The sequence below is a fragment of the Merops nubicus genome, unplaced genomic scaffold (genome assembly GCF_000691845.1).
Source record: "Merops nubicus isolate BGI_N331 unplaced genomic scaffold, ASM69184v1 scaffold35708, whole genome shotgun sequence".
NCBI classification, from domain to species: Eukaryota; Metazoa; Chordata; class Aves; order Coraciiformes; family Meropidae; genus Merops; species Merops nubicus.
In genome coordinates this window covers 11,979-25,846 of record NW_008626997.1, presented here as the reverse complement: position 1 = coordinate 25,846, position 13,868 = coordinate 11,979, and the positions used below count along the sequence as shown (strand labels likewise).

Below are 13,868 nucleotides of genomic sequence, written 5' to 3'. Positions count from 1 at the left end.
GCATCCACGACTCCTGCTTAAGAAACTCTGGAGATGAAAAATAAAACTAGCAAGAGTTCTATTTATAGGCATGAAAAAATAATTAATTTGTCCTCTTTTAATTGAAAATGTAAAAAGGACTTCAGCTTTAAATAAAACATTTTGTACAAAGCTTGAGCACAAAAAAAGTGAACACCAACGTGTCATTATGTAAACACCACAACTGTTACTCGTTTGCTCGTTACTGCACAGAACAGCCTGCACGTCCCCTTTCCAGGGGATCAGAGTTCTGTAGCTGTTCCCCTGCCCCTCAGACCTTTCTGGAACACAGGAAACCCCAAAGCTTTGGAACATTTACAAAGCTACAGCAGTCAGGATACATTGTAACTAAAGGATTTTTTTTTTTTTCTTTAAGGGATTGGTCATTTAAATATACAGAAGTACAATAATCTCACAGGTAAATGAATGGCAGCTTGGATTAGAAAAAGCACCAAAATATTTAATATACATCTGGCACAAATTCCACAAGAAGTCAGTAATGGACAAAGCAATGCTTTGCTTATAAGAAAAGAAAAACCTCAGACTGCACTTAATGCTGTTCTTCCAAAAGGGACACGACAAAAACATTGCACTCAGGATTGCTATCAAGTAAAGACAACCTTCTTATTACAACCTACTTGCATTGTGCCTTAGATTGCACATTCTATAGGATGCTGTTTCCATTCTGTTCCAGACAACAATGGTGAGAAAAATTTGATATAAGAAAAGTAACTGTAAAACTACAAACCAAATGGGACTCAGCAGATGTGTCATCTTGAACTTCTCCCACTTTTCTTCTAGATCATGGTTTCAAATTTGGCCACATCCCTTTAAAAAGGTCCTACATGGAACAGAATTTACTCCAGCCTTTTTCAAGCATTAAATTTACACAGCACTTCTGCTACTGCTGTCTGAAAGAGGAAGCACAGCTCTGCTCACGACAAGCAATACATTCCGTTCCCAGTGGGAGACAGTTGGATCCTACGTGGTCATCTCCTGGGTATGTCCGAAAAGGCAACAACCACTCCCGACAGGGAAGAAGGGCAGGTCCCATCCCATTCACCCTTGCTGCTTTGCTGAGGAACTGAGAGAGTCATCAGCTAGTTGGACTCTCGTGTGGCTCAGTGAAAGCCATACGAAGGTATTAGCTACTTCTCTGGGAGCAAAGATTATCAAAATGCATTCCTTCTATACAGGGTGACTTGAAGCTAAATTGGTGTCTCAAGGTCCACAAGCAAGTGCTCCAAGAAATCCAGCTGCATCAACCAGCTCTCCCAGGCTGACCCTTCTCTTCCATGCAGCCTGTCAAGGTCTTGGCAGTGGCTTCATGCCCTCAAGACCAGCCAGTACAAACCCCCGTAGCATCGGGTCAGGACCTAATGCTGCCAGCTGCATCCATAGCTCTTTAGAACTCGAGTTACTCAACAACTGATAGCATGAGGTCTTCCAACCACTCCTGCCAGCCCATCTCCTTTTTTAAAGATTATTTTAAAGTTACAGATAAGAAAGCAAGCATATTTTTAAGATAACTATGTTTAGTGTGACTTGTAAGGTCACAGCTTCAAAATATTAAGCACTGCTCTGTGAAGTCCTCTAACATGTAATGCATATGGGAGTATAAAAACAGCAGCCAGCCTTCAGCTCCACTGATCCTCTCTCTGTGCAGGGTTGCCACCTCTGGTCACACGATCTCCACTCTCATGGGCCCAGAGAAGAGCAAGAGTCAGCAGTTGTAACTGCATAAAATGGAAACATTCAAGTAAACACGCTGGTTCAACAGTAGGCAACCTTTAGTCCAAATATACTTTACAGAGGGAAAAGTAGAACACTTTACAGCAAGAACACTGGAGATGGATTTTTTTTTTTCTGTGTATGAAATGACAGGTTATCCAGAAAGGGCTTATCTGAAGAGTGCAATTATTCCAAGATGGAAGCTTTTTAAAAATAAATTGCATACCTTCCAGAACCTGTTGGATTGTAAAACCTAACTACAGAAAGACTGAGGATTGCAATAGGAGTGAGGAGCTGCTGTAACGTCAGCGACTTAAGGCAAGCTGTTAGCAGGACTGGTATGTTCACACTCCTTTACCTATTGCCTCACACGTCTCCCCGTTCTATAAAATATGTTTGTCCAGGGAGTGCACGCGATCACACCCCAAAAGCAGCCCTCAAACTGGAAGAAGAGTCTTGTATAAACAGTTGGTAAAGCATGGCATCTGTTAGGGATTTGCAACAATAGTAATTGTGTTGTAGTTTCCTTTGGAGAAGGGGGACAGATGTGTCACATGAAAAGGAGACACCACCTAAATGCTTTACTGCATACAGCTGAGCACTAAGCCACTGTCATCTCCAATACACTTGAGAACGCTCCAGCTTTGCTCCACGTGTAAGGGTCTTATCCTGATCAAGATCCTGACCTCAGGGAGGAAATGTGGCCTTCAGGCTTTTGCAGCTCCTGTGTTGGGTTTTACAGGTCCAGTCCAACATGGAACAAAACACAGCATTTTTAATCAAAAGAGAAATATACTCAGGGCATTGCATCAGGTGGGTTCCTCAGGTTTTTCAAGAGCAAATGGAAAGGCTGATGGCTCCCTCTTGGGAGCAGCTGCTCCATCTTCAATTTATTGTCAGTACAGGCAGCCTGGCCAGGGGAGGGATGTGTGATAAAAGCTCCTGAGCCACACACAGTGTAGCTCTAGTCGGTCACTCTATTGCACTCCAAAACTAGCACCCAGGAGGACCAACACTTTTGCAGCTTGACTTGGCTCCCTTTCAAAGGGTCAATTGCATGCAGATTAAAAGCAATACACCAAAAAGTATGGCAAATAGATAATACTTAACTTGGGTTACTTGAAAAAGAAAAAAACAGAATACTCATCCAGGCATAAAATCCTGGGAGAAAAGGATGGTAACCTTAACGTATTCAAGTCTAAGAAGAAGAGGTAGAGATACCTGTGTACTTCATGGTGAAGGAGTTACAGCCTTCTGTCTTACAATCTCATGTATTTTACTTCAGCTGACAATATAAAACCAAAGATTCAATCTTCAGTACTTCAGAGGGAAAATTTTAACACTGGTGGTTTTGTACGCACACAACAAAATTTAAGCACTTAGCTTCTAATACTTATTTGAAAAAATATTTGTTTTGCTATATATTCAAACACTACCCTGAAGAATTTTGAGTTTCAGGTTCAGCATCTTCCTTTTTAATATGAAAGGCTAAATTCACATGCACATATTTTGAGCAGAGTGATCTCAAGGGAAGAACCAGGTGCCCAGTTTACCAAGGATCTTCTAAAAAAAGGATCACACTGCAGAACACAAGGCTGCAAGACCCAGAAACTCACAATGACTATTATTTTTCCAATGAATGGGAATGATGTAACTTCAGCCAACAAATTACATTATGACTGAGGTGGCTATTAACTACATGGTGTTTCTTTAACTTTGCTGGGCTTTTCTTGGAAACCAGGCTTTGAGCTGTAAGGAAGATACCTATTATGACAGTGTCTGGAAAATACTAAGGTCACTAGTCAGTGCATAGCCACGTCTGGGAACCACAAGTGACAGGCCAGCCCTAGGATCTGTGGGCTCTTCAGGCTCTGAGGGACATGCAAGGACAAGTCAGCCACACAGGCAAAGCTGCTGCTGCCCCCAGCCCCGTGAACCCCACCTGGCAGCCACGCTGCCCTCAGGCGCAGGGGGAGCCCCTTCCCTGCTCTGGAAGGTGCTGGGCTGGGGCGCTGCAGCGGCTCAGAGCCCCCCTACCAGCAGAGCTGCCACCAGGAGCAGTGCCCGGGGGGGCAAACCGCCAGTGGCTCCAGCCCTCAGCAGCCACCTGCCACTCCCTTTGTCCTGGGGTTCTTTCATCACGGTGGCACAGTATTAGAAAACTGGCATTCTCCACATAGAATAGCACCAGCAGCCAGTGAACTCGCAATGCGGCGTTCCATTGACTTCCTCAGTTATGATTTATGGCCAGCTACGGGCAGAATCTTTCCAATCTTTACTTGAATTAATAAATAGTCTTTGACCTCAGAAATGTACCCTCACAAGTAAAGATTAGCACAACTGAGCCTCCAGTTGATCTGGGAGCCAAATTTTAAAGGTGTTGCAAACTATAATATGGTGTAGGTGGTCACTCGTTTATTACTAGGGACTAAAGTTTACAGGAATTATATTTCTTTGTGTGTAAGGGAAGGCAGCAAATTGCCAGGGTGTGGATGTCAGACCAGTTTTCCAGTATATCACTACAACTATCTATATAGTTATCTATAGTTATTTATCCCAAGTTGCAGCAGTTTCACTACATGCATAAAGTTTTCTAATGTATAGTCTAGTTAAAAAAAAACAAATAGTTGCAATGGTTTCAAAGATTTCACCAGCCTCACTGTTCACTACAGTCCTGTGCCCTACACAACAAGTATTTAAATTATATAAAAATGAAGAGTGAATGTGTTTGGCCTGTTCCACAGATATTCACAGTTTAACAATTAAACAAGCATATTTTCAGAGGCTCCAGTATGGTTCAAGACTTCTCAGAAGGACGTACAGACCCCTGCTCGCATGGAGGCACACCAGCGTTCCAGAGCAGTCTATTTCTCCTCTAGGATCACAAAATCACCAGGCAATCCAAGGCAAGGTCTGATGCCCCCTCTCACTTTGAGCACTGCCAAAGAGCTGCACCTCCAGCTCCTGACTCAGGAGTTTAACACTGACACGGGTCTGGTTTGCGTTCTGCAAATGGTAATCAAAAAACTGAAGTTAGGCTAAAAGCAAATGTAGTTTACTAGATAGGTAATTGGGCTGGTTTTGCAAGTATTCTACCCAAAGTCAGAGTTGCTCCTGCTAGGCCAAGCACAGCCAAACAGGAGCAAGGCTGTCCTCTTGTGCTGCAAGTATGGGACCTAAAGGGACCTAAGCCACTGAGAACTGAATGTTCCCTCCCCAACAGGAACTAAGATTTTTCCCTTCCTCTATACTCCCCACCACCATCTTTAAAAGAGGCTGTATTACATTTGACATGCTAAAATGGTAAAGCCTCGATGTTCTACAGACTGATTTCCTTACTGCTATCCACATTCAGACCACAAGATAAGCACCTTCCTTGGAGGGCTCTGTCCCTCATCCTCTGGAGCTGCTGCAGTCCAGCATATAAACCAGCAGCAGCCGCTGCTGTGACTCTGTGGGCATGTGCATGCACTGCCTCTCCACTTGAACAGACAGTCAGCACACTCCAGACATTTTAAACTTGCTTTAGGAAAAAAAAGGGATGAACAGATAATTTAATAGCTGAATGAATGATTACTCTCAAACTTATAAATGCAGTCTTGGTTTACTATCAAATGGGTCTCCATTTGGAACTTCTGCTAACAAAGCAGCCTCTGTTGGGGAATTCTTTTTCTTTTTTTAAAATAACAGCACCAGCAAAAGTCTTGCCATAAATTCACTTATACCAGCACAAGTACTTCAGCCTACTTTGCTCACCAAATCAGAATAAGGTTTTACTGCCAAACAGTGCTTGTGCCATGATACCTTGGAAGGTTATGAAAGTTTTGCCTTAGAAGGCAAAGAAAGTTTTGGGTATATTTACCTATAATAGAGCAAGTTCAGGGCTCCTCTCCTGCAAAAGGACAGACTCAGCTGCTCAACTACACTTGTTTTCCACAGCTTAACTTGCCTCCCAGCAAGAGGATGCAGAAGCAGCATGGACCAAACTCCCTCTCCTTTTACTAGATGAAAGAGATGCCACTAGTGACTTGTGGGTTTGTTTAAAAACAGTTTTCAATACCAACATTTTGTTATTGATTTATGATCCCAGACTCAAGCTATTGCATAGGCTGCACACCAGTAAAGCCAGTGACCGAGTTCAGGCAGATCCTGCTCTCTGCTCACCCCTCTGGGGCACAGCAGATGTGCCCAGCATGTCACTCTGCATCCAGAGACAAGTTCTTTCCCTTTAGCTTTAAAACTCTTCTATCACAAAAGCCATTAGATCCTATGGATGACTGTCCAGAGGTTCTTGTTTTGTTTAGGTTTTTTGTTTGGTTGGTTGGTTGGTTTTTGTTTGTTGTTTTTTTTTTTAATTGAAGCCATTTTATGATCCTGAAATGCAGCTCTGAAAATGAAAGGTGTGTAATGGAAGTATATCAAATTCATTAAGCCAGTGCTTAGCTCTACAGAAAGCCTTGGCAATCATCCCTTTTACCAAAAGGTGTAAAAAAGTTGACATACTAAAATTAAAAAAGGTAGCATCAATAACCAAAAAAGTTTCAACCAGTGTTAATAAAACTCCCTTTAAGTCACAACAGTTTCAACAGGCAAATAGTCCCAATACAGGCATTATAAAATAATAAATTGACTCCTATCCAAATATTATCAAATCAGTCTAAAAATGACTCATCTACACTGTTGTCATTAAGAACATATTAAGAATTCACTTTGTCATCAGATGCCAATATTGTTGCTCCAGAAAGTGTGGAGTATTAACTGCAATTTAGCAATTAAACATAGCTTTTAAAAAAATTGGTTCATCGATATTAATGCAAAAAGATAGTTCCTTACATAGAAGTACTGTGCTTGCCAGACAAGTAAGGTCATACTTTAGGTATAAATCAAACAAATTAAAGCAGAATTATACCACAGTTTTCCTTGAAGACTTAGGGTTTGTGTGTTGCTTCTGTCAATGTTCAGCTAACTTAAGAAGCAGAACCTTTGGTTCTTTTAGTCAAGTAAAAATATTCTTATGTAACCACAAAAATACAACTTCCAGAGAAAATGGAAGTCCATCAAGAAGTCCACTTTCAATAAAACTGAGGTAGTACTGCTCTTTCATTATGCAATGTGTAAGATATTTAGATACAAATTGTCATCTACCACTCAGTTGACTGACAGGTACAGTAATTTTATAAAACAATACAAATATTTCATCTGAAGCTCCAAAAAAGGAATTATCTGGACTCATTCACTAAGAATTAGCTTTAAATGGGAATTAGCCATAGTATAAAAAGCTGTTGCTTATGTTGTGATTTGGTTGGTTGGTTTTTTTAGAGCCTTATTACTGGGAAATTAATGCATTTATAGTTAACAGTTAACACTGCTGTTCATCTTGGTATAAAACCTTAAAATTATTACAGCCTAAAATTTCAACAATGTAAACAGCACTACACACAGTACAGACCTGCCCTGACAGATATAGTATGAAAAACTTAATCTGGCACTGTATAATTTAGCAATGTTAATTTAATCTAACTAAAAAGATCTACATTGTGCAAGAAACATCAGACTTACTTATACTAATCTGAAGTCTTAAAAAAAAAAAAAAAAAAACCAAAAAAAAACCACGCTTAACTTGTAGCCAGGGTCAAATATTTCAGGGCAAAAGTAAAAGGAATAACCAAAATTAAGAAAGTGCCTAAAACATGATACAGCATTTTAGAGCCCTTTCAAAGACAAGGCAGAAAAAGGTGTAAAGTAGAAAAATCTGGAGCCTCGGTAATTTCCAGAAACATCCAGAGTTTACATTTCATGAAGGGCAAGAGGTGGCTCTCGCTGCCGCTGCGGTGCCGCTAAGTCTGCTCCTCGGCAGGCGGGCCCCCCGTGTCCGAAGCTGTAACACATTTGGTTTCCTCTTCCTTTTTCCTTCGCTCCATTTCCCACTCCACAAAGGTGTCGAAGAGACTTGGCCAGGCCTCGTCCTCGCTGTAGTTGCTAAGGTCCGGTCCGATCACCTGAGTAAAATTTAGGAACATGTTCCACGTGTCCCGGGAGATTCCCTTGATTCCTGAGGGGTTCTCGATGAGGAAATGTAACCACTGGTCCAAAATGGGGGGTTTGTTTTGGGTGAAGACTAATTTCCAAAGGGCAATGGCTATTTCCCGATGCAGCGACCTCTGTCCTTCTTCAGAGTCCAGGCCGAACTGGAAGGTGAAACGATAGAGATCCTTGAACTTATCTTCCTGCTTGGCTTCGTTTAAGAGGCTGGGGAACCTCGCACAAATGCCATCAATGCTGTCTGCATTTATTGCTCTGCAGCCTTCAAAAAACTCCTTCCTAGAAAGCAAGAGAAGAGAAATTAGCGTGAGTGCTGCCCACCGACCTCACGTGCTGAACACTTCCCTCCTCCTTCAGCCACATGAAATCAGGAGAGTTATCCGGACAAGGCAAGGTGCACTCTCAGCCCAGGTGGCACAAAGATTTTGGCAACAGGAGCTACTGGAAAGAGACACTTTCCAGAAATTCCTCATGGTCTCTGGGAACCACATACTCCCCTCAGACCTGCTGGGGCACTGTTAGCATCTGAAAAATTTTGCTGTCTGTTTCTGACTACTTGATCGTAGTACCACATCCAGTGCCTTCACATTCAAAAGCGAAGGAAATTTACCAGGAGCACATGCGGTATGTTTGAACACATGTCTTTTACACACTGAAGTGCCATATATAAACCAGCTTCAGTACTGCCCGTGCCTAAATGCCCATGCTCTGGGCGAGCTGTTCGAGGGACACAGCAGTTCACTGAGGGCTTTCCTGTGGTTTTTGGTCGCTCTTCCAGCCTGCAAAATAAAAAGGGTGCCAACGGCAGCGGTCAGCAAGGCACCAGCTGAGAGCGGAAGAGAGTCCAGCTTCACACAACACAGGCTACCATGCAACATATAAACACAGCTCAAAGCACCAGTCCTGTACTAATTAGCCCACTAATAACCTGGCAAGTTGGTAGATGGTTATCTCTGATTTCTCTAATGCTCATGAGCAAGCATTATAACCAGCCAATATTAACCAAAGCCGGGAGACTCTGATGTGGGACAGGATGGAGGAAAGATGGGAGAGAGGGCAGTGCTCAGGAGAACAGAAGACCAGATTGCTTTCCCTGGTGGAAGATGATTAGCACCCATATTACTGAGCATGCCCTTAAACAAAGGTAGCTTCTCACCACTAGATTTGCCTTCTTCAGGAAAATCAAACCCATGTTAACAAAACTCACGGTGGTTGTGCAGAATCACGGATGCTTGTTGAATTTTTTCCCGTGTTAGCAGATACCTGTGCCATCAGCCTCTAGTAAATCCCCACCTGCATTCCAGAGTAACTCACCCACCTGACACACACTCACATCCACAAAGACTCTGAAGATGCTGGAGAAGCTACCTGTGTGCAGTGCATGGCAGCGGCTGGGGTCAAGGCTCAGAACACCAAAGTAATTTTGAAAGTTATAAGCTGAGCAAAATTAGGTAGCATTACTCAAAGCAATCTAGGTAGACCAAAAAAAAAAAAAAAAAGTCATTCTCTCTTAGCAAGTCTGTAGTAAGTTTTTACTTTAGTCAAGTTGGAAGGGACTGTTTGTCATTTGGGGTTTGGCTTGGGGGATTTCTGTTCAGTTTTTTGTGGTTGTTCAGCTGTTTGGTTGGGTTTTGATGTTTTTTTTTTTCTGGTATGCTTTAGCTATTCTGTTGTTTCCTGCAGCATTGCACCTGCTGTAAGTCTGCTGACTGGCCCCCCTCTGCAGATGGACAGACAGCCTAGAAATACCAATTGCATGTCAGCCAGTATGAAACAGCTACCCGAGTCAGAAACCTGCCATTTCCTTCCTCTCTGCTTTAATAGGATTGCTCTCGGAAACAGACATTAAGTGTAATACTAGCTGGGCAGGAACAATTCTTAGGAAGCAGCCTGTAATTCTCTTTCACAGATTTAAGATTTGGTAGCAATTACTAAGAAATCTCACATTACTTTAAAGCAAAAATTAATTTGTGTCCAATCTCATCACCAAATCATGCTGGATACACTAAAACTGCTTTTGGTAAATCAAGAATAAATTAACGTCTACGGAATCTCACTATGCTGTTCGTCATCAGCAGCATACCACCCAAAATCACATTCTCAGTTCTGAAATCCACTAGGAGGGGAAGGGGAAAAAAGGACAACACAAAGCTTACCTTTTGCAGTGGTAGAAATTAATTTGATCAAAATGCAAGTGTGAGAAGAAATAAGTATGTGAAGCTAATGAAGCTGTCTCTCCAACATACAGATGACAGGATATACTTTAACATATGAAAATAATTACAAGTTCTACAAGAACTAACCTTGTAAATTTGCACATGGTAGCAGCCTGGAATTTCCAAGCCAAAACTAGCACTTTAAATTCAGTGGGATCAACACAGAGGTCATTGCAAAATCGTTCCATTCCTTCTTCCAATATGGCATCTTCCCGTTCATCCTTATACCTCCTAAATAACTCCCCAATCCTTTGGAGCGAAGATTCCTCTGGGCTGGAAATAGAATCTTTCTTTGTATCTCCAGAAAACGTTGGAGGCTGACTAGACTCTACAGCAGCATCTGTTTTCTTTGTCCCGTTCACAAGTATATCTCCTGAAGACTTCCCGCAAGCTGAACCATAGTCATCTTTGTGGACTGCACTTCTCTTACTATGAGACTTGCTGCCAGATTCCCTTTCTCCATTTTTGCTGCCAAGGGTAGAAGAAGGATTCTTGCACTTTGTGACACACTGGCCCATGATGTTGCAAGCCCAGCTTCTAGAGCAGTCCCCTTGCCGTCAGACACCCTCGCAGCTGCTCTTCAACACATCTCACCATGCCATTAGCGGCAGTCAACTAACCTGAAAAACAGTTTCAGAGTCAGATTGCTGTTTCTCCACAAAGAATATTTTAAGTATTAATCGTGGGATAACATTCACCAGCAAGAGACCGACTTCAGGATATTTAAATTTTGCGTACTGAAAAGGAGTAGTGTAGAGAAGCTTGGCATATGCCATAAATTTCAGGCAATTTCAAGCTGTTTTACCTAGAAATCAATGCAGCTCACTCAGTGGCTGCAGTATACTAACGGGTCCTAATAAAGGAAATTCCTAAAATTCTTACTGTAACATAGGTTACAAAGAGGTTGATTCATGTACGGGCTTCACCAAGACAGACTACTCTAACCCAGAATTTTTTTTAAAGGAAATGGTTTTTAAAAGTATACCCACATTTTATGTATAGAATATAAAACACAGAAACAAAGCAGGGGTGGGACCCAGGAACACTGATAGGACAACCCAGCAGAGACTCAAGCATTACATTTAGACTGCAACTTCAGCAAATGGGAAGAAGGGGCTTCTGGGGTTGGGTTTGTTGGGTTTTTTTGTGGGGGAAAGGGGGCAGGGAAGTTGTGGGTTTGGTTCGGGTTTTGTTTTTTTTTTGTTTGTTTGTTTGTTTTTAACAGTTTGGAATCTAGGTTTTTGTTCTTAAAACACACACAGGGTTTGTTTGCAGAAAGGAGGCAACACTCATTTTTTATGCAAGATGGTGTTTAGGAATCCTACCTTGTTTCAAGTGGGCTCCTCCCTGCAGGTAACAAGACAGACAGGGGGAGGGGGCCTCTAATCGAACTTTTTGAAACAGATATGCAAGCAGATAAGTTGTTGTAATTCCAGTTCAGCTTTATTTTAAAAAATCAAAATTAAAATGCCAAAATGATTGCATCACACTCTGCTTTTATAAGTCACAATGTTAAAGACCTGCATATTTGGAAAAGAAATTTTACCCACAGAGAGGGTTTCTTACATTTTCCATATTAAAACTAAGCTAGCACTCTGACACTATCCTATCAGCATGCAGCCACGCCGTGGACAGTCCATTTCTCAGAAACATCAACTCCAAGAAAGCAATTGCTTATCATATTCCTCCTTTACCCACTTATTCGCATTTCATCTCCACAGTCAGTTAGGCAAAAGCCTTAAACATAGAAATTGCCTTTGCCTTGTTGTTGTTTACTGCTTCCAGGTTACAGAATTAGAACAAGAAAAAAAATAAAAATGAAGAAATAAAATAAATATGGCCATTTTCATCTTTTTTTTCTTGGGTAAAGCTCTTCTGAGACCAAACCTCTGTTTTAACCTTTAAACCCTCTTGGAAGAGCACAGAAGAATTCTCCAGATATTAGGGTTACAAACACAAATCTTCTCTCAGCCATTATACCTGTTCTGGCAAAACAGCACCTCTTCAGTTTCACAAGGGGAAAAAAAATAACCTTTTTGCCACTACAACTACAACAGCAAACACGCTGGTTTTCCCTTCCCCTTCCTAATCCCTTTTCTTAAGCCCATAACTGGCAAAAAAAACTAACAAAAAAAGGGTTTTAAGCAGCAGAAGTATCTGGTACATCCTTTCATCAAACTGCTTTAAAGATGAACTTTGTCGCATCATTTTCATAGGCAAGAAAAGTTCAATTGAATGTATTAAAGAATAATTTCTTATTCATTTTTATTTTAAAGGATTCATGAAAAAAAGTATTTCCACATAAGCACCCCAAAAGACAATTTCACTGGTCCTTAGTACTTCTCAGCTCTTTGTGTATTGCAGAGTACAACCTGGCACCGGTTCCTCTGCTGCCATGCATCTGAGCACCAGCATCTGATCCACCCTACACCAGACATTTTTTCATTAGACCAAAACAAACAGGATATTATTAGGCAGTGTAAATTACTGCTTAGTGATTAACTCCCAGATACCAGCCTTCCCTCCCACTGCCCCCATTTAAATTAATCAGAATTTAAATGCTCAGTCCACACTAATTCCTGTTCTTCCATCAGTTTCTTGAAGGCAGCTGGCACGACTTTGGCTAAGCACTCTTTAGAGAGAAGCATGCTAGTAAAGGAACAGAATAAAAAAAAATCCTGAGGAAAAAATACTATTAGCATTTAAAAGTAGAGTCTAGCTAGTTTATAAAACTTACTCCTCAAACGCATAACAGCATTTATTAGCTGCTGGGGATTTGGAACAGGTTTTCCCCATGGGCAAGTTAAAGCTGCCCGTTAGTGAATGGTCCTTTCCTCTAAAGTAGCTGGTAGTAGTCAAAACTCACACAGCATAATGGACAGAGAGGAATCCAATTCACTTTAGGAATCCAAATTAAAAAAACAAAAAAAAAAAAACCCCAACTTTAAAAGAAGACATTCTGCAAGACTAACATACATACTCTGTCCATAAGTTTTCCTAACAGGAGTGATTCACACTGTCAAGCCTTCTAAGCAACGGCTCGTATTAATGATCAAAACAATCCAATATTATAGTCTACAGAGTGACATCACCAGTCTGATGAAACACATGGGGTTTATTGTCATTTGCTGTCATGGAAAGACAGCATTACAATAGACACAGGGAAGGTCAGGAGCATTATTAAACACCTGTATGTGAGGAAGTGCCCCAAAAGCTGTTTCTGAAAAAGCACTGGAGAGCACAGTAGCATTAACCCATAGAGTGGAAGTTAACCACATCCCCCACAGCATACCCCTCTAACAAACAACTTTGCTGTACTCAGACCTACTTGCCTTGCCATCAGCTGACTGCTGCTCCTGAACAGCCACTGCCTGGGCTCTGCTAGCTCTGCTCCTCCCTGCAACAACTGAGTTCTTCTTTCCTCCTCCCTGCCAAGGAGGTTTTCAGAGCACAATCCTATTTGTTATGGAAAAAAACGAAACAAAAACACAGTAGATGATACTGAAGTACAGTTGCTGCAATTCCTCACTTTTCTACTACATGCAACTTGATGCCATGTGCCAGATACTCTGAAGCATTCTACCTCAAAAATAACAAAACCAGCTAGGGGGAAAAAAAAAAAAACCACCAAAAAAACAACCCAACCCAAAAAGTCAGACTGCATCTGCTGGCAGTTAGTGCATGTATCTGGTTTTGTAAGAGAAAAGTCTTTTGGCGCTTCATCAGTTACCCTTTTATAAAATGTCTTCATGAGCTGGATCCACCTCACTTACTAGTCACCTCCGCTTCCTACATGACTCAGGTTTCAAGGCATGAAAGGCACAAGAGCCTCGGAAGGAGACAGAAACAAGTGGGAGAGCT

The 13,868-nt window shown here is 41.6% G+C and overlaps 1 protein-coding gene across 1 annotated transcript; it reads right to left on the bottom strand.

The window, feature by feature from the left end:
- Nucleotides 1–7,360: 7,360 nt before the first annotated feature.
- DCUN1D3 (DCN1, defective in cullin neddylation 1, domain containing 3) lies at nt 7,361–10,525 on the bottom strand. Its single transcript, XM_008946180.1, has 2 exons — nt 10,095–10,525; nt 7,361–8,070 (listed from the first exon to the last, which is right to left on the bottom strand). The coding sequence occupies exons 1-2, from the start codon at nt 10,523–10,525 to the stop codon at nt 7,587–7,589; spliced, it is 915 nt and encodes a 304-aa protein (XP_008944428.1). The 3' UTR covers nt 7,361–7,586.
- Nucleotides 10,526–13,868: the final 3,343 nt, after the last annotated feature.

Bases quoted from the DNA above. Each gene is read 5' to 3' on its own strand.
- DCUN1D3 (XM_008946180.1), bottom strand. From the start codon at position 10,525: ATGGGCCAGTGTGTCACAAAGTGCAAGAATCCTTCTTCTACCCTTGGC. The intron at 8,071-10,094 runs GTTAGTTCTTGT...CTTGCTTTCTAG, and splicing joins ACCATGTGCAAATTTACAAG to GAAGGAGTTTTTTGAAGGCT.